This window comes from Octopus bimaculoides, chromosome 14 (assembly GCF_046866305.1).
Source record: "Octopus bimaculoides isolate indiv1 chromosome 14, ASM4686630v1, whole genome shotgun sequence".
Classification (NCBI taxonomy): domain Eukaryota; kingdom Metazoa; phylum Mollusca; class Cephalopoda; order Octopoda; family Octopodidae; genus Octopus; species Octopus bimaculoides.
Genome location: NC_142941.1, coordinates 29,720,282 through 29,741,792, shown reverse-complemented (window position 1 = coordinate 29,741,792; position 21,511 = coordinate 29,720,282). Strand labels below are relative to the sequence as shown.

The following is a 21,511-nucleotide window of genomic DNA, read 5'->3' as shown; positions in this document are numbered from 1 at the left end:
CAAGCGATGGTGGGGGGACAAACACAGACACACATACATACATATATATATACATACATATATACGACGGGCTTCTTTCAGTTTCCGTCTACCAAATCCACTCACAAGGCTTTGGTCGGCCTGAGGCTATAGTAGAAGACACCTGCCCAAGGTGCCACGCAGTAGGACTGAACCCGGAACCATGTGGTTGGTAAGCAAGCTACTTACCACACAGCCACTCCTGCGCCTAAATTTTTCTTTTAGAATAAGATATATTTTGATTCAAAGTCAATTTTTCGCCTTACTCTCCCATTTTGACCTCACATATTTTAACCTAACTTCTTTTTTAATGAACCAGATTTCAATTTTCTGATCTCAAAATGTAGCTTAGGACCAGAGTATCACTGCTAAAACACACACACACTCATTCAATTTGGTTGAGAACTGGATTAGTGATGAAGCCTATAAGTGCTCATAAGTAACTAAAAGTTGATCTTTAATATATTCACCCACTGCCATGGGTGAATTACACACACACACACGCACACATATATATTTATATATAAATATTGATATTGATATTTAGCAAAAGCACCAGAGTTAAGGGGCAAAAGTTTCATGTGTTGGCAACACAAAAAAAAAAAACTCTTGGCCCTTGAGTTGCTTCTGCTAAATATTAATAAGAATATACATATACTCATATTTGGAGTGCTACTTTTCCTGTTTGTATCACCATACCTATATATACAGACATACATACATACACACACACACACAATAGGCTTCTTTCAGTTTCCCTTTACCAAGTTCACTTACAAGGCTTTGGTCAGCCCAAGGCTATAGTAGAAGACACTTGCCCAAGGTGCCATGAGTGGGACTGAACCTGGAACCTTGTGAGTGGGAAATAAACTTCTTACTACTCAGCTAGTACGGTTGTCTGTACAATTTCTTCCCCCCCCCCCTCTAATTATTGTCAACAGAAGCTATTGTCACTTTTGGATTTCCCATTTTACTTTATAAATTACATCAAATTTGCACCTTTGTCACAAATTTGAAGTATAATTATGTTAATCCCACGTTAATGCGATAGGTTCAATTTCTTGACACTTCGTATTTAGACATATCCAACTCCAATTAACCTGGAACAGTGGAGAATGGGATTTTTGACGTTTTAACATTTCCGTCATTGTCAGATTAAGTCAAAATAGCAACGAGAGAGAATCAAACCTAAATTACAGACTTGGTTTTGCAACAGCTTAATGTCTAACACTGTATCTGTGGCATTTTATTATATAAGATGTGTGTGCGCGCGCATGTGCGTGTGTCCTGTTAAATAATATGAAGCGTACACGCGGTTCTACGCCGTCTGCCTTAGTGTGGCAGTTAAATACCGATTGAACAATTGTAACTCGTTTGTAAGTTCTCAGTTGGAACTGCTTTTCATCGATTTCGTTATTAATGTTTTTGAGAAAGCTTTAAAGTAACAACTTCGCATTTTTCTTTCCTGAATTCATGCATGAATAAGAAACCGTTATTTTACAGAAGACGGTGAATTAGCAGAATCGTTAGAACGTAGAACAAATGCCCGTTTAATAACACTTCGGATTAGGGTCGCTAAAGTATAGTACCAGTTAAATACTTTTAGTATTCCTTTTAAGCATCCTAGCTATGAATTGATATATAATAATAATTAGAATTGGATGCTTTACATGGTAACCAAAGTTTGGAGTACAGATGCTTTGGTTTCACTTTTTATTTACCCTTTCCGCTCTGGAAAGGATAAAAATAGACACCTGTGGTTTACGCGATAAAACCTGCACATTTGTGTGCATTTACATTTCAAAAATTGGGCATGGAAAATAATTTTCGAAATATCAATGCTATTTGTTACCATATACGCTTGAACATGGAATAAAAGTAATCGCGAATATGGTGACACATTTTCTTTTTTTTTTTTTTTTTTCAATGGGGATTTCAGTTTGAAATATATCTTTTTTATATTTTAAAATATTGTTACACATAAATATTGAAATTCCAGCATGTGTTCATTACATAAAATACAATTTCAAGCGCCTTGCGGGAGGAGGCATGGTTGCCTTTTGTACGGAAAAAACAATCTAGGGAAAATTAGAAGTGCATTGTGACCAGCAGTGTATATATAAAAATTTCTTATAGTCAGATTGGATATATATATATATGTGTGTGTGTGTGTGTGTGTGTGTTAAGTCAGATACTTTGTTTTGTTACATAATTTTGAATGTAGAACTTGACCCTAATCGAAAAAGTGAGCTACTGAATATATATATCGTGAAGTATATTTGCCACCTAAATGTGACTAACCCTTAAGGGTTGATGCTACTGTAGCTTGTAGCCCCAGGGAAACATCTCCTCCAGCTGGCTATCTATCTATCTATCTATCTATCTATTTATCTAGATAGATAGATAGATAGATAGATAGATAGATTCACATTCCTACACATAGAAGCAGGTAAATACAAATGGATTTGCATGCACACACATACACATGCATACATAATTCAATATAAACAAATATACACAAATATAAATATATATGTATATATATATATATACTGTTGTGTGAAATATGTATATGTATATATATATAGATATATATATATATGATCTGTCAATAAATCTATGTATTAAGATTACTGTGTTGGCAAACGTGTGCGTGGAACGAATTTATGTAATGTAGTGGAAAAAGGGATGAGAGGAATACAATAAAAAAAAAGAGGGGAATACATGGAGAATCAAAGATGAAGGCACGTGATAGAGGAGAGGGTGGAACAGACAGAGAAATAAATAGGGGTGATGAGTGAAGTCATGTTGAGAAGGGGAGTAAATATGTGCATAGAAAGCGATACACAGAGAAATGAATGTAAAGAGAGAGAGAAATAGAGTAGGAGGGAAACAGAGATAGAATGAAAGATAGAGAGTGTGTATGAGTGTGTGTCAGGGGAAGGGAGAAGGCGGAGGAATACAAGTGTAAGTTAATAATAGAAAATAGATGTCAAGTCTTAGACGATTGTGTAACAAATTATGGTAAACAGTCTAATAAAATTCTTGTCTATCCGAGGAAGGATGACATGGTTTAGTACGAAATCAAAGAGATAAACAGATGTTGATGGATTAGTGATAGGAAAATGAAAGAGAAAGAATTGAAGGAGGGGGGAATTTGTGAAAAGAGGGAGACAAAGAGTGAGAGAGAGTGGAAAACAAAAATTAAACACTTAAGTGGAGGTAACCGTGTGAAACATGAGAAGGGGAAGGAGGAGAGAGAGCAAGTGAGTGAATGAGAGACAAAGAAAGGGAGAAATAATACTGGATAATGGTTGAGGAGAGAGAGAAAGGAAACTTGACGAGAGAGATAGAGAGGAAAGATGGTCGGACACACACACACATAGAAAGAGAGAGGGAGAAAGAGTTGAAGTGAGAGGAAGGGCCATGGAAATTGCGGCGGGAGAGGATAAGAAGCATATGTAAGTGAAAATAATGGAAGAGTAAAATTGCAAGAGAAGGGAGAGAGCAAAAGGGGGAAGAAATAGAAAAGGTAAGTTATATGTCAGAAGAGAGAATGACGGATATATATATATATATATATATATGTATATATATACATACAGATGTGTGTGGAGAGAGAGAGAAATGAGAAGACTAAAAGAAGGTAGTCGAAATTAAGAGATATTGAGGAAAGAGAGAGAGGAAAGAAGGAGAAAATGGGAAGGATTCGCAGAGAAATGAAATAGAATGTTAAAGAGAAACAAGAAACCATTCGGAAAGTGCGTGAGATGAAAAAGAAAGAAAAAACTAGAGTGAGAGACACAGTGCGAGAGGTGATCAGGGATTAGATTTTTTTTTAAATAACGGAAAATATAATTGTCTGCTAAAGATAAGGAGAATGAGAGAAAAGAAGAGACTGCTGGGTAAGAAACAGAAGTTGTAGATAGAGATGAATAGATGAAATAAGTGTCAAAACAATTCATCTGAAAAGAGGGGAAAATTATCAAAAGAGATAAAATATGAGGGGTAAAAAGGAATAAGTGAAATATAGAGAAATGTACGAGAATGAAATAAATAATCAAAAATCTACCAAAAATAAAAGGATAAAAAAGAGAAAAAAAAAGAGTTGCTGAAGAAAAAAATTAATAGAAAGGAAAGCTTGCGTGAAAGAGGGGATTAATAGTAAAGGAAGCTTGAGTTCAGGGTGAAAGAGAGGATTACGTGATAGAAAGCGAAGCTTGAGTGAAGGAGAGAGTGAAAGAGAGAGGGAGTGAGTCTGCCTCGAGTCGAGGTCCAGCCGAGTCGAGCGGAGTTAATCGGCATTTCACCTGTCATGTGACCAATATGGAGGACAAACTTCCTCCCGGTACACACACGGAGCGTCAAAGATGTGAGTTTTCGGCGAACTCTCTTCGTTATTTATTGTTTTACTTACATTTTTGGTTTTGCAATTAACATTTACATTTTCTCCAAAAAATTTCTAACGCTTTAACTTCTTCCACACGTCCTCCAGTAAGTTGTGTCCCGACAGACTGAACTGTAAGCAGCAGGCCGAGCGTGACAAACGCCGTTCCGTTGTCGTTCAGTGAGCGTCGTCATGCTTGGCTACAGATATCTGGATGCAGACAAAACATGCTCTTTCCTTCCCTCCTTAAGTCTTGTTTCGAACGGCAACAACAACAAACAAGAGTGAAAGAGGTGGAAGAGGCGAGGCGCAAAGATGCCAGCAGGTGTGGATACTGCAACTGACTATACTATTGAACATGTGCTAAACTGTTGTGATTGAAATAGTCTTCTCCTCTCTCTCTCTCATTTTCTCTCACTCCTGTTGTCATTGTAAAAGATAAGTAAAAAGTATCACCAAAGTCAGAAAAGTAGAAATATAGGCATGTACATGTTTTCATGTTTTCAAAATACTAGCTAATTGCTTTTTTTAACAGATCAAAACTGTTTTTGCAGACCTAGGCCAGGAATATTCAAACTGCTTTTTGTATATTATCTGGGACTAACATCAGGTTGATTATCCAATGTATTCTTCGATTTCTTTTAAGTATGTAAGGGTGTTATTTGACTACTTTTTTGAAGCAGGTTGAGTAAGAATGTAGACAGAGGTTACAAGTTACGGTAATAATCTTTCAGATGGGGAGTAGATGGAGTTAGGATCTGATATGTTTTATCTCGAATTGGGACAACCTTTTTCGTTAGACTTCCATCTGTTCACTTTCTTGTTCTGCTCATCGATTCTCTCATTCTCTCCAGCTCACAAATACCTTCATCTCTTTCTTTTTATCGTCACGATCTTAATTCTCAAATCTCTATTCATTTACACCTCTCTCTTTCTCTCTCTCCACTTAATTTCGAATCACTTTCTCTCTTGTTCCTTTCTATTGATTTTCTTCCTCTCACTTGCCCTCATATTTATTTATCTCTTACTCTCTATCTACACAGTTATGTCATTAAAAACTATTCTCTCCTAATTCCTTCTCACTCTACAAATAATTTTCACCATTAGGGAGTACTTTCGACAGAGCCACTAAGTGGTTGCTTGATTTGCTAGAAATAGCAACTAAATCTCCTTCATGTCACCATCATCCTAAAAAAATATTCTATAACCATAGATTTATTGTGAAAAAGAGACGGAGAGGTCATAACTAGATTGTTTTTGATTATAGACTTGCCAGATCAAGTTCGGATGAGCCAACGAAGGAAGCTGTTACGTTGTCGCTCGACTTGCCAGAAACAGTAACCAAATCTCCCTTAGATCTCACTGAACTGTCTTCAAAAATTATGGACAATTTGAACTATTGTAGTCTTAGTCTTCGATAGCTAAAATGTCTTTCGATCGTGAAATGAGAACTAACCTGGGGCTAAACAACACTTGACACTCGTTCTTTCTTTCTCTCTCTCTCTCTCTCTCTCTCTCTCTCTCCCTCTCTTATACTCCTATATAAACATACATGTGTGTGTGTATGTATATAATATATAATATATATATATATATATATATATATATATATATATATATATATATATATATATATTTCGTTCGGTTCCCAGACACATTTTCACTCCCGTTTCTCGCCTCTGACCTTTGTGTACCACTGACTTAATGATTCAATAAACAAACCAACAAAACTTTCTATTTGGTCGTTCGACCTGCTAAAAATAGCAGCCAAGCCGCCTTCTACTCACACTAGAGTCTTTAAAAACGAAAAGCTCGTTGGATAACATAGTTCTAGATACACTGTGAAATAGTAGATGAGATGGTCACGGCTGGAAGCTAGCCATCCTGGAGATAATAATAATTATAAAATGAAATCAAAATTATTTGTTTTATTCTCAAGTATACATTTTGGTAAGTTTTCAGTCGTAATTCAGAAAGTATATCTAGGTCTACATTATTCTGTATACCTTAATTTATTTTAGGAAGGTAGGGCAAAATTCAGGAAGATGTTGCTGCTGTTTCTAGCAGGTTGAGCGACTAGCTTGAAGTTTTCTTCATTAACTTCAGCTCTTTCTTCATCATGCAGTTTATGACCAAAGGCATTCCAACCATGACCATCCTATCGGACTACATTATTTAATGTGTTCTTTATGTGAGATGGTAGAATGTGATCTGAGGTTGATTTGGCTGCTGTTTCTAATAAGTCGAGTGATTATTTTGAGCAGGGGGGCAAATTGCAAGAGTGTAAGAACTTGTGAGGGTATAATCTGTGCTGATATAAATAATTTAGAATTTTATAAATTTATAGTTAATATAACTTAATACTTAAATTACCTACCCCCACATGCCAACAAAGAGCTTCTAGGTGGTTGCTTGATCTGCTAAAAGTAGCAGCCAAACAGATCTCCCTCAAATCATACATTCAACTTTTCTAAAAAAGAAATGAGACAATGTAGTTGTAAATATACAAAAGACAGGATGAGAAAGGCTAGAGCACCCTTTATCACATTCTCCTGAACTTACACCTATCCATTCATGCTGTCCAGTCTTCTGGTTCATTCCTCTTATGTTCACCTTTGTAACTTGAGTGCACACTCTGAAACCTCTTCACCATTTTCTCTCCTTTTTTCCAAGTGGGATAGCTGCGTATCTCCTCTACTTCAAGACATCTGTTTGTGACTCTCTATCATACTTAAACCTCTCATCTCCTGGCATAAAGCCACTTCCCTCAATGCTACACCTCCTTCCTTCAGTTAAGGGGCTCTTGTCTTGTAAGTTATTTGGTGACTTCATTAGTGTTGGTGCCACGTAAAAATCACCCACTTCACTGTGATGTGGTCGGCATTAGGAAGGGCATCCAGTTGTAGAAACCACACCAAAGCAGGCATTGGAGCATAGTGCAATCCTCTGGCTTGTCTGCTCCCATCAGACTGTCCAACCCATGCCAGCATGAAAAACACATTAAATGGTGGTGATGGTGATAACTTAAACTACTGCTCTGGTATTAAAGGTTTTAACCAGTTTTTACTGACATGGGATGATGTTTTTTTTTTTTCCTTTCATGGCTTTGTCAGAAGGAGGACAGAACCTGAGATCTTTCTCCTACCTCAAAATCACTTCCTCTCTTCCTGGTAGGTGGAAGAATCCTTGGACCAAAGACCTAGTACAAATGCTTATGACAGTAGAAGACACTTGTCCAAGGTACCACACAGTGGTATGGAATCTGAAATCATGTAGCAGTGAACCAAACTTCTTGATCATACTGCTCCTAAATATGAATAAGGTGGAAATTTTGTCTGCCGGCTAAGAGTTTCCTCACTCCTGGTAAGGGTCTCCCCGTTCTTGAAATAAAGAAGTTCTTTCATTAGTTACATTATGGTTGGCGGTTGTTCTTTGGTCAAACTTATTCCAGCATTCTTATGACACAGAGTGTTCCAGTCTTTACCATCCAGTCTTTTATATAGCTAAAACAACATTGTGTCATTTCTTTCTTTAGGAGAGTTGAATATATGATTTGAGGGAAATTTGGCTGCTTTTTATAGTGGATCAAGCAACCACATAGAGGCTCCTCTTGTCAGCATATGGCAGTAGGTAATTTAAGCATTAAGTATTATCAATAGTTAATCAATATAAACACTGGAGAGATAATGGAAGTGTATGTTATATCACTGTACTGCAATATCAAATAACTTAATATCCAAAGGATATATATGAAGGATATTAAAACATACATGGTGACATGGGAAATTATATAACCATTTTCACTTGTGCTGTTATTTACAATGGGTAAGCCCTAAGCTGAAAGATCTAGGACTCTCTAGTTATGGTCATCCCATCATTGTGTATTGAGTCATCATATAAATAGTGCGGGTTTTTTTCAGTTGCTTGAACCAGAAGTCGGAGGGGGACGGGATAAACTACCTGTATCAACTTGCTATAAAAGCGGGTAGTAATTTTACCTTGTACTTATTCTTAGTGCAATTTTTAAAGAGTGCAATTTGATTTTAACAGTTATTTTTTCAAAGCTATAATGGAAGTGACAAAGGAGCATATTTGGCATATTTTACTTTCTGAGTTCAATAAAGGCAACAATGCAATGGAAAGTGTGAGGAATATTAACGTAGTATATGGGGATTGGACAGTAATTGTAAGCCAGTGTCAACGGTGGTTCCAGAAATTCCGAGCTGGAAACTACAGCCTAGACGATGGAAGATCTGTAGAACTCGACAAGGACATCCTGATGGAACAAAATCCCATTGTAACTGTTGAGGAACTAGCAGAGAAACTTGGATTTGGTCATTCAACCATTCATCAACACCTATGTGCCATCAGAAAAGTCAGCAAATTGGGTCAATGGGTTCCTCACAAACTTTCCAAATCTAATCGCATGCAGAGAATGAATGTGCGATTTGTGCTGTCACGTCTCGTGAATGACCCTTTTTTAGACCGAATAGTGACTGTTGACAAGAAATGGGTTCTCTATAAAAATGTCAAGCACCAAAGACAGTGGGTAGGGAAAGGAGATACACCAACATTCCAGGCTAAAGAAGGTCTTCACCTGCGTAAGATGTTGTTATCTGTTTGGTGGGATATGAGAGGTTTAGTGCATTTTGAACCTTTAAATCCAAACCAAATGATAACAAAGGAACTCTACTGCGAGTAGCTTGAGTGATTTAAGTCAGCACTAGAATCAAAATGACCATTTTTAGTTTCAAGAAGAAAGGTGTTCTTCTATCAGGATAATGCTCGGCCACATACAGTGAGGATGACATTCCAAAAGCTGGAGCAGTTTGAATGAAAAATGATGCCCCACCCACCATATTCGCTGGACATTGCGCCATCTGATTACCAGTTATTCCACAGTCTTCAAAATCATTTGGACAGAAAAAATATGAATTCTCTAGACGAGGTCAGATCAGTACTGGAGGAGTATTTTTTGTCACCGACAAATGAATTTTGGAAGAGGGGCCTTGCAAGTCTGCCAGATAGAATGGAAGAGCATTGTAGAAAATGAAGGAGAGTATATTTTAGATTAAAAAAGAACTTTGTTTATTTTAATTTTGAAGAATAAAAGAAGTATAAAAAGACCGCATTATTTATGGGATGACCCAATATATAAGAAGGATTTCTTCTTCATTGTCTGCTACTATCAGTTATTACTGTCTTCGTAGTTAATAAACCAGCATTCTCAAGACATCCCTTTTAAAAGTGTGGGTATATACAATCATGAAGTCTACTTGCACTTGTTTTTCACTTTAAGTGTTGCTAACTTTAACAAGTTACTAACGACACTCCGAGAGAACAACAAATATTTCTCACCAGTAAAAACAGATCAAGATTGATATGTGATGTGACTCTAACAGAAGGTGCCCAAGTGACATGCTAGGGTTCTAAGTAATCATTCACCTTCTGAGTTGTCACTAAGCATGATTTCTTTTAGGAATTACCCAATATATGTTTGTGTATGATACTCACTGATTATTCTTGTTTAATCCCAGCTAAATCCTGATCCAGCAGATCTAAACTCAAAAGGCTTTCTAGACATAACCATTCTGTCTGTTTTTTGTTAAAAGTTCATATTGTGAAGTGGTTGATGATATGAAGAGTATTCAACTGTGAAACTTACACCATAGAGGGAGGAATGGACTGAGACAGTGTAAGGTAGAGGAGACTCCTCCTCTAGTGATAGGTTTGAGAAGATACTCAAGTCCAGACTGTCAAGTTGTTGGTTACAAGAAGTGGAGGTATCCTGCTGTGAAACCCATAACATGATACACAACCACAAAATTTGGTAGTGTTCTCTATTGTTGTGTGTGCCAGGTGATGAGGCACCATGACATGTACGATATTATAAGACCTGCCCAACCTCTGCCAACATGAAAAACTAAGTATATAAATGATGAGAAGGATTCAAATTTTATCTTGTAATACTCAGCATGACAACATACATATACAGGAATCCCGTACATTACAGAAATAATCATTCCTGAAAAACTTGTCATGATGCAAAATTGCTTTTCATATTATAAAGTGATAATGCTTTCTAACAGAATTTTTTAAAAATACAAAGCAACACAACCACTTGAATATAACAATTTCTAAACATGCATAGTACAATATTTATGCATAAAAACATTTGAAGAAAAGTATATTAGGGAATAACAAGTATGTTGAATGCTGTGTGAGGGTGGTGGTGGTTGACTAAGAGCTACTGGGAGGATGAGGGTCATTATATTCTATCATACAGTTCATTATTATCAAACATCTAAGGCAGTGGGCTGGCAGAATTGTTACCATACCAGATAAAATACTTAACAGCATTTCTTCCAGCTCAACATTCTGAGTTCAAATCTCACTGAGGTTGACTTTGCCTTTTGTCCTTTCAGGGTCAATGAAATAAGTACCAGTCAAGCTTTGCAATCAACTACCCCCTCCCTCAAAATTGCAGGCCTTGTACCTATAGTAGAAAAGATTATTATCAATCATCTCCTTGAGGAACAAAGAACTTATCCAGAATTGTTTGATGTTTATCGTATATCATCTCTTTACAGCTCAGTGTAAGAACTGGGCTCATTGTAAACTCCTCTTATAATTTTTATGTTACATTCATGATTATGGTCATTATCAGCAAAAAACTTGCGGACCTTCTATAAGTGCCAATCCCTTAGCTATATTCTTTGCAGATAAGTGTTACATTGTCTTTGCAAATTTGATGTAGATTTTATGTTTGTTGAAAACTTGTAAATTTGCAGATACAAATTGGCCATTTTTTTTTTCCAAGCACCATTCATATTTGTGGGTTTTACTTCATTCCATGACTCAGTTATCTTATCCACAGCATCCATTACGTTGATCTTCTACCAGAAGTCTCTAACTGTAGATTTATCATCATTTGATGTCCATGTTCTTTTCCATGCTGGTATGGGTTAGATGGTTTGATAGGATTCAGTGAGCCCCAGGACTGCATTGTACTCTAATCACTTTACACTGTGTACTGGGTGTTTCTTTTGTGTCACCACCACTGAGGTCACTATGCAGCTTTCAAAACTACGGAACCTGAAGGGACAACTTTATGCTAGGAGATGAGTAGTAAAGTGGGGTAAAGTATAAGAGAAAAGGGCCAGAGTAGAACAGGTTTCTTGCTGTTGAGGAGTTATATCACAGTGTTATCCTCCCTGTCATGTACATATGTTGTCTGAAAGAAAGTTCTTGCATAATGATTTGAATTTAGCTGTAACACCTTGATTCATTAGCTGGAGCAAAATATTTATATTATTGGGATATACTCTAATCTCGTGTTATCAGAAAGCTCATGTAAGTTCATCATCGTCATCATCATCATCATATGTCTGTTTTCCATGCTGGCATGGGTTAGACAGTTTGATAGGGGCTAGTTAAGCAGAAGACTGTACCAAACTTCACTGTCTGTTTTGTCAGGATTTTTATTGCTGGACGCTCTTCCTAACACCAACCACCTTACAGAGGGGACTGTTGGAAATATTAAATTCTAGCACTGTCTCTTTCTATAGTAGGACAAAAAAATGTTTGTAAACCATTTTTTGAAAAGGATCTTAGTCATTCATGCCTTCTTATCTTAATGCCAAATCAGAGATAAACTGAACTTTGTATAACTCTTGAAAGCTCTTGAATTTTCAGATTGATACACATGTAGCAGCTTTAATTCCAAACCACCAGTGACATTTCCTCCCAGGAGAAGCATTAACCTTTTAGTGTTCAGATTACTCTATTAATTGTAATCCTTACTTATTCATATTGTTTTTTATTAATCATGCATTATCTCACAGCTTTGAGGTTTCAATAAGGTGATTGTTTGTTTTTAAAATGGCATTGTAGAGTAGGTGTGAGAAGCTACACATGGCCAATTTGAATGTCAAAACAGAATATTTGGGCCAGATATGGCCAGATTAAATGCTTTTTATGAGCTTTAAATCTTGGTGTTGATTTTCCTTCTCAAGGAAGATAAGCTCTAGCAAATATGATCTTCCAGAAAAAAAACTGTTTCATCAACATTGCAAACCAGATACAAAAACAAAAAAAAAATGATTTTTTTCCTGAATTATTGTTACATTACTTCTTTGTGTGTGTGTGAGTCAGAGACATGCCACCTAGGTAGGCAAGGTAGGCATTGCCTACCTTGAATAAAATAGATCAATAGCAACATTTTCCTTTCATGGCAAAATATGCATCTAATTCAATAAAATTATGAAGGTTACACTGATTAGTATGCGTAAAATACAAAATATTTTATTTTTTTGTAGATTAGGTAGGCATAATTCATCCCTGCCTTTCAATCTCAGTATTAATGGCACCAAAAATAATTAGCAAATGTATGCTACATGCCATTGAGTCATACTCGGATGACAGCTGTGAAATTTATATCTTTATCTTCTGTCCCCACTCACTTTTGTTCACCTTCCCATACCTATTTTATCTCTCTTTCCAGCTCCACCCTGGTTACTTTCACTCACACTTCTATAAAGTGAGTAGTTATGCAGCCCCTCTACAGCAAGAAACCTGTTTGGTTCTGAACCTTTCTTTCATACTTTAACTGTCCATCTCCTAGCATAAAACCACCTCCCTTTTCTGTTGCCCCACTTAGTTGATGGAGACCGTAGTTTTGCAAGCTGCATGGTGACCTCACTAGTGCTGGTGCCATGAAAATAGCATCTAGTACATGCTGAGAAGTGGTTGGCATTAGGAAGAGCATCCAGCCATAAAAACCATGCCAAAGCCAGCACTGGAGCATGCTGCAATCCTTGGGCTCATTAGATCCTGTACTCTGTTCAGAACATGCCGTCTGTGTCTGTAATTATACACGCACAAACATGTTCACTACTAGAAATACACAACTGAATACATTTTTATTCTTTTATTTGTTTCAGTCATTTGACTGCGGCCATGCTGGAACACTGCCTTTAGTCGAACAAACTGACCCCAGGACTTATTGTTTGTAAGCCTAGTACTTATTCTATCGGTCTCTTTTGCTGAACCACTAAGTTACACGGATGTAAACACACCAGCCTCGGTTGTCAAGCGATGATGGGGGGACAAACACACACACACAGATATATATATATATATATATATATATATATATATATATATATATATATACAATGGGCTTCTTTCAGTTTCTGTCTACCAAATCCACTCACAAGGTTTTGGTCAGCATGAGGTTATAGTAGAAGACACTTGCCCGAGGTGCCACGCAGTTGAACTGAACCCGGAACTATGTGGTTGGTAAGCAAGCTACTTACCACACAGTCACTCCTGCACTTTGAATAAAATAGGTTGATAGCAGTGTTTTCTTTTCATGGCAAAATATGCACCTAATTCAGTAAAATTATAAAGGTTACACTAATTAATATACATAAAATACAAAATATTTTATTTTTTTGTAGATTAGGTAGGCATAATTTGAACAAGGCTTTTTTTTTTGTCTTTGTCTTTTGTCAGTAAAGATTATTTCCTACTTGCTTCTATCTAGAAATTAAAGGAAATGACTATCATTCCTTTGAAACTTCGCTTTTGTGAACTGGATGTCAATTTTTTGAAACTGACCTATTTTCCATTACATTTCAGACAGATTCAGTACTAAGTTGCTGAAGCAGAAATATCGTTATAACAAATATTCTGCTCAATACCACAGATTTGCTTGTCATTTGCTTGACCTTAACCACTTGAGCATGTCCCTTAGTGGCTTACAATATATGCATCTCTGATCATGAGCAGGTGTAGTGGGGAAGCATCATAACCATGTGTTGAGAGGGATTCTTTGCGGTTTGAGTAAATGTAACAAAAACAAAGTTTGAAGGAAATATTAACCATTTTTCTTACTTTCTAGGGGTAGGCAAATAGAAGGTAACAGTTACTACACAAGGACAAAAATCATGTTACACAGTGATATTTGTTTGTCTGTTTTAACCTCCTTTCTCTATAAATATTAAATGCCATGACTATCATTCACTGGTTTTTCTCCATTGTTCCCAGTTTTGTGGTCCTGGAAGACCATCATTAAAGTTAGGATATGTTAAATGCATAATCCTAGACTCTTCAGAGTCTTTGGAGAGTCACATGTGCAGATTCTATGCCAGCTACCTAAACGGTCTCCTGACTTCACTCATGCATTGCACAAATCAATATTGTTTTTATATCACAAATACTAGCATCATTGGTAACAGGCCAATCACTATTTCACTGAATTTATAATTGTGTGTTTGTGTATTATATAAATAGCATCTTAAGGTGCAAAATTGCATTTGACCCTCTGGCCGATAACTGATGTGGAGTTGGTGACTGCATTTATAATGTTTTTTAACGTATGTGTGTGTGTGTTTTGTAAGATATGTTAGAGGTGATGTAACCGTCTAAGGGATAGATGTATCTAAAGGCACTCCTGGTATTACCTCAGTATGTATGGTCCTTGTTATAAGGCATACGGTAGTAGGTAATTGTAAAGGTAAAACCGTGGTTTAATATATATAAAAAGCGAGGTAAATTTACCCCAGCTTGATATACTGAAACAGCTGTAAACATACTCTCATCGTTATTAAATGACTTTAAAATACTAATGATCCACTTTTAACTGTTATTATTGCTCCATTTCTTATTGCTTTATATATATATACAGAGAGAGAGAGAGACCACACACACACACATATATATATTTATCCATCTGCCAAATTCTTGTCACATCCCAAGGCTGTGGTACAGTATACTTAAGCAAGGTACCACACTGTGAGGATGGATCCATGTAGGAGCAAAGTAGACATTTTAATCACATGACTGTCAGCTATTTAGGTTATGAAAGTGTGTGTGTGTGTGTGTGTGTGTATTAAATATATTCTGAAATAATAGCTTCATGATCATACTCTTCCTCGTCATCAGCACATGTCCATTTCCACACTTGCATGGGTTTGCCAGGCTCTTGTGATTCACTCTCTTTATTATGCCTCTTGCAAGGGCCTATGCAGGTTTCTTGTTTATAGCCAATTATCTTGTGTTTAGTTTCAGTGATCAATCATGTATGTTCACATTTCATTTCAACATATGCACATATACTAAATACTCAATCACATTAGTGTTAATTTTTCTTTGAAGTATTCTGTCACTTATTTGTTTGGGTTTATCATTTATCTTTCTGTGTAAGAAATTCCTATTAATCTTTGCCTGTTTGTCTTTCTAGGTAACCTTTGTTTGATTCCACTGGTGGAAGAACGGTTGCCTCTTCAGTGCTCTGCTGCTTTGCCATGAGGAAACCCCTCACATGTGTCTCATAATGGGCACATCCATTATAGAAGTTATCATCTTGTAATGAAATGGAAGAGGAGAGCAATGTCATATATTTCAGGTAAATACATATCACCATTATCAGTGTCATCATCATCATCATCATCATCATCATCAGTAGCATTATCTTTGTGCTTCGTTTAACTGGTGGCTTCCATGTCTGTTGTACATAAGAGATACAGACACCCCAGCCAAATATATTGATTTCAAATTTTGGGGAAGGGGTAAGTTGATTACATCAACCCCAGTGTTCAGTACCAGTGTTCAACAGGTACTTACCCAAAAGGATGAAAGGCAAAGTCAACCTTGGCAGAATTTGAACTCAGAACGTAAAGACAGATGAAATGCTGCTAAGCATTTTGCCCAATGTGCTAATGATTCTACCAGTTCACCACCTTAGCCCAGCCAAATATATGACCAATTATATAAAGTTTGTGAGTTAGGATAAGTTTGTGTACCATTTATACATCTCAGTTCATTTACATTAGCTTTCTTTCTTGTTTTTATTTGTTATACCCACATTTTTAGTTTAACAGAGAAAAATGGTCGCATTCTTGTCCGGATGAATTGAAGGCTTGAAATATTCAGTATCATATTTATATGCCAGTCTTCTATTCTAATGTCATATAGATAGTAGACTTAATCAATTGCTCAGTTTAACATCACTACTTGCTTCTTGGTTGCTGTTAGTGGATTCTACATTATTGCAAACATTAAGATTAAGGTTCTGGATTGAGAATAACTTCCTTTGAAAAATGTTGTGGCTGTTTTCCCTCCTTCTTCTGACTAAACCATTAAATAAAAAGTCCATTTTTCCTTCTAGATATATCTTGTTTCAGTCATTGGACTGCAGCCATGCTGGGGACACAGCCTTGAAGGGTTTAGTCAAACACATTGGTCTCTGTACTTATTTTTAAGTCTGGTACTTATTCTGTCAAGTTTCTTCTTTTGCTGAACCACTAATTCACAGGGATGTAAACAAACCAACATATATATATATAAATATATATATATATATATATATATATATATATATATATATATATATTATTCACAGGCTTCAACACAGTTTTTGTTTATTAGATTCACTCACAAGGTATTTGGTAGGTCCAGTACTGCAGAAGAAGACACTTGCCTAAGGTACCACACAGTGGAGACTGCACCAGAAGCTATGTGGTTGCAAAGCAAGCTTCTTAACCACACAACCTTGCTTGCAACTATTATATCTATAGGAAGAATTGAACTCAGACTGCAAGATAATGAAACAGTTTTACAGTATTCTTGCTTACAAGCAGTGAGCTGTTCAGATCCTACTATGTCTATTTAATGTTTGGCTAACTGAGATATAGTGACAGATAAATGACTTCACAAATCTGTATTTACCGTTAACATTCTCAGATAATCAGTATTTTGAACAAGGCATCAGCCCCCCCCCCCCCCAAAAAAAAACCCCACCAAGACATTATAACTCAAATCAACATAGCTACGAACGCTATCTAATATTTAAAGCACCAAGCTGTCTAACCATCTTTGTACTTTGCAAGCCTATGAGGAAATCTTACATGGTCATAGAAAAAAGCTGTCTGCGATATGCAAAACCAAAAGGGTCAGTGCAGGATATCTTTTACCTTTTTGTTACCATATTTCTGTTGAAATACAAGTCTTTGTTTCAATTGATTTTGAAAATAACAAAAGATTTATTAAAATAAATATGTCGTTATTAAACTGGTGTTTGGACTGATAAATTGATGAAAAATGTTGATGGAAGGTTTTTATTAAATTCATTTTAAAACTGAGTTTGTATCAAAGAACCAAGTGTACTTTCAGGTGGGTTGGTATCAAAAGGGTTAATAATAGGATTGCTTGACCAGGACTGACATAAAGCTAAATAACAGCTATGATAAAACTAGGTTGTTTTTTTTTTCTTTTTGTAACCCCAGGTCAGTCCTCATCAAGTAAACACATAGCATACATTTAATCCACCAACTGCCTAGGTGCAACTCACAGGCCTTTTGTTGTATCCACCCAACTGATGACTCTTCCATACACTCTGACATAGTGATTCATTCTGTGGGATGAAGTCACTTTCTCTACCTTTGCCCAATCTGTTTCTAATATTTAGCCCCAGGTAAGCCCTGATTGGGCAGACCCATAATCAGAGACAATACAGCCATGACCACCTAGTCATTTTTCTTGGCACAATACACTGAGGACCATATCATCCAGTATATCCTTTTGTTTTGAACAAAAAGGTGTGGGTTGAGAAAAATTTGGCTCTGTTCCTAGTTGGTTGTGTGATCACATAGAAGCCTCTTTGTTGATTCAGATAATTATGGCCACAGCAGAGATGGACAGCATGAACTTGGTCAGAGTACAACAGTTGCTATTCCCTCATTGTTGGATCATGGTTACTCAACAGTTGCTATTCCCTCATTGTTGGATCATGGTTACTCCCTAAATCCTTTCTTCCTCATTATTTCCTATTATGTTTCTCCAGAGACAGTAACTATGCAGTAACAAGTTACTGTAGAAGCCTCTACTCAGTCACTCTCTCTAATAGAAATAGCAACCAAATTTCCCGCATATTATACCCTACTACCTTAGAAATTGAAAATATGCATTAGATCATAGAATCTTAGACACCTCAAGAAGAAAAACAAATAAAAAACATTGATCTTGTATGTTAACGCTTTTGATCATAGATGCTGTGGGGGTAAAAAACAAAAACAGCCCAATATCTTTGTTCTGTTTTACTTAATTTGTTTTATATTATTTCAAACTTGATTTTTCCCCTAATTTCTTTGTTTTCTTTTTCTTTTTACAGTATTCATTGACAAAGGACACTTTTTTTTCTTGCTACAGCTGAAGATGTGAGAAGATAAAGCAAGACAGCAGTTACTTGATAAACAAGGGCAAATGATGTTCTGTGATCCATATTGAACTCATAGCATACCAAGAGTCTTGTCATTACATTAATTTTATATATATATATATATATATATATATATATATTTATATTTATATATGAAAATGTTAATGCTGGCATACTTTTGTATTAATACCAAAATCTAGAGTATTATTGCCACATTCAAGACTGTCTCAATCTTGATACAATATTTATGTAGTTAAACACACAACATATAATAACCCCCATGCTCATACTATAAACACACAATGTCAAAGACCAAGATATCAACACTTGCCAAATTCTGATTTCAGTTTTCATTAAAGAAGGGTGTGACATTGGACTTTATTTCAGCTCATATTTATACCCATGCTACCTAATGTCTACAGTAGTAGCTAGATAGTTTTAGTATCTCAAAAGGTAGTTGATGGCACACTCTATTAGACATTGATTCTAATGAACTACTCAGTGGAGTTCTATAACTCCATTGTTCCTTAGGGTAGCAAGAATTGTTTATCTATTTTCTCTTCCTCACTCTCTCTATCTGTCTTCAACTTCCTTGCTAATAATTTTTAAATTTTTCACCTTATCTCTCAGTTTTAAAGGCCAGTAGTTTTTATTTATTTATTTTTTTTTTGTAAGAAAATCATCATCTTCATCCATTCCTTGTGTCTCACCGTTCCATTCAGCTAACTAGTCACACTTCATTACATTTCAGCATGCATTACTGTCACCTCCCATCAGCTGCAATATCTATGCATTATATATCTTTAACTATTTTATAACATCTCTATTGAAATTGTGCAGCAGTTGCAATGTTCACTTCCAGAAATCAGCTGGACATTTGTCTAGTCAATCGATGGCTCAAAATACTTTGGTCACATTACTGCTAACATTGCTGTGAAACTGCTAAGATAATAGGGCCACTACTGCACCAGACCAAACACTGCTACCTCATTGTTCCGCATTACATTAATTACACACCACTCTGTCATTAATCCCTAGCACTCGCTGCAATTTCCACCTGACCGTTCTTATACAAAAAAAAAAAATCACATAGTCGTGTGTGCAAGCACACATGCACGCACACATGCGTGCAACCTAACCTCCCCTATTTTTTGCATTCTCCATTATGAATCACATGATCAACACATCGAACTTTGAACTTTCTGAGGCCATCCACAATATGGAGCGGTCACACAGCTGTGACATCTGTGGCAAGGGTTTCACCCGCTACGATAACTTGGAGCGGCACAGGCTGTCCCATCGGGTTGACAAACCCTTCCGCTGTGACACTTGTGGCAAGAGTTTTTCACAGAAATCCCACCTGAAGCAGCATAAGGTAATCCACACAGGTGTGAAACCATTCAAATGCCATTTGTGTGGATCAGCCTTCAGCCAAAATGGCAACTTGACACGTCATATGAAGACTCATGGCATTGCCCCAACCATCAGCACACAGCACCATGACAACCAGAGTGAAACATACATGCACACACATTCGCAAATCTATGCAAACGATAAGCCTTTTAAGTGCAACGTCTGCGGTGCAGCTTTTTCTCGAAATGGTGACCTCACGCGACATTTTCGCACTCATGAGGAGTCACTCCTACCGCAGAACAACCCAAATTTTAATTCTGGATATGGGAGCAGTAGTGGAAGTGGAGGGAACAGCAGTGGGGGAAGAGGTGGTGGTAGCGGTGGTGATGGTGGAGGAGGTGGTGGGAGTAGCGGAGGTGGAAACCCGGGGTTCAGCTCTTCATACAACAATAATGACAACCCTTTCAACTGCCGAGCCTGCTGGAAGGCTTTCACTGAGCGAACTGATGCAGGACTACATGAGCGCATTCATGCTGCACTTTTGCCATACCGGTGCGAACTATGTGGCAAGGCCTTCGCTGAGAACAGCTACCTAACTCGCCACAAGAGGGCGCACACAAGGGAGAAGCTGTTCAACTGCGAAGTCTGCAACAAGTCATTTAGTCAGAAGTCACACTTGAAGGTACATCATCGCATCCACACAGGCGAACGACCATTCAGGTGTGGGCTGTGCGGCTATGCATTCGCTCGCAAAGACCATCTGGAGCGGCATCAGAGGAACAACAAAAACGGTGGTAAACTAAGCTGTGTGCCACGGCAGCAGCATGCAACATCAGCAACCACTGTAGCCACTACTGTCCCTGCCAATGACAGTGGACAACAAGTGTCCTCTAATGCCGGCAGCACAATCAGTGTGTCGCAGCAGACCACGTCACACGAGGTGCAGCCTCAACAAGATGCAGATGTGCCTCATTATATGAATATATGACCCTGTCGAGAACAGAAATGTATCCTGGGGAATTGGTTGTAGCTGGTCAGCTTAATTGGAGGTGGAGGGGGAATCAAGAAAAAAGCAATGAACATTTCAGCCATTTGGGCCATTGCTGTCCACTGGTCAAATTTAGTTGACTTTTTTATTGTTTATTTTTTTGTTTTTATATTTTTCTCCATGATTTCCTCCTCCTCTTGTTCTACAGTGATGATGATAGTGATGGCAATGGTGATTGTTCAACTATATCTCCACCTTCTCCCACCTCTAATCCTTTCTCTCATTAACTTTTACTTAATCTCTTTTTTCCCTTTCAGTTTCACTTTTCTCCACCCCATCCTCTGTATCAAGGACAATATTACACACTGAATGTTCTATGCCGCCAGAACAAACCAAAGAAAAGAAACCAATGCACACACACACACACATACACACACACACACACACAAGGTAACATTGAAAGAGAAGGAAGAGGAGTTGGTGGAGAAGGTTAAACAATAACAACAAAACTAAAAGAAAACATAAACAAAACTGATATTTTGAA

The 21,511-nt window shown here is 37.0% G+C and overlaps 1 protein-coding gene and 1 long non-coding RNA gene across 5 annotated transcripts in view; one reads left to right on the top strand and one right to left on the bottom strand.

The window, feature by feature from the left end:
- LOC128249380 (uncharacterized) overlaps positions 1–5,360 on the bottom strand; it is a 20,085-nt gene extending 14,725 nt beyond the window's left edge. The window contains exon 1 of the long non-coding RNA XR_008265486.2: positions 4,436–5,360. This is a non-coding gene — a long non-coding RNA (uncharacterized LOC128249380). The remainder of the gene's footprint in view (positions 1–4,435) is intronic.
- On the top strand, positions 3,400–21,511 carry LOC106870952 (uncharacterized). 4 transcript variants are annotated; one of them, XM_052972795.2, is made up of 4 exons: positions 3,413–3,550; positions 13,348–13,415; positions 15,651–15,815; positions 18,579–21,511. In XM_052972795.2, exon 4 carries the CDS (start codon positions 19,792–19,794, stop codon positions 20,965–20,967), a length of 1,176 nt encoding a protein of 391 aa, XP_052828755.1. In that variant the 5' UTR covers positions 3,413–3,550; positions 13,348–13,415; positions 15,651–15,815; positions 18,579–19,791; the 3' UTR covers positions 20,968–21,511. The 4 variants fall into 4 exon arrangements, with proteins under 4 accessions (XP_014772685.1, XP_052828755.1, XP_052828754.1 ...); XM_052972794.2 differs by lacking the exon at positions 3,413–3,550 and adding an exon at positions 3,623–4,390; XM_014917199.3 differs by lacking the exon at positions 13,348–13,415 and having other exon boundaries at positions 3,400–3,550.

Excerpts from the sequence above, each read along its gene's own strand:
- LOC106870952 (XM_014917199.3), top strand. The coding sequence starts at position 19,792 with ATGAATCACATGATCAACACATCGAACTTTGAACTTTCTGAGGCCATC.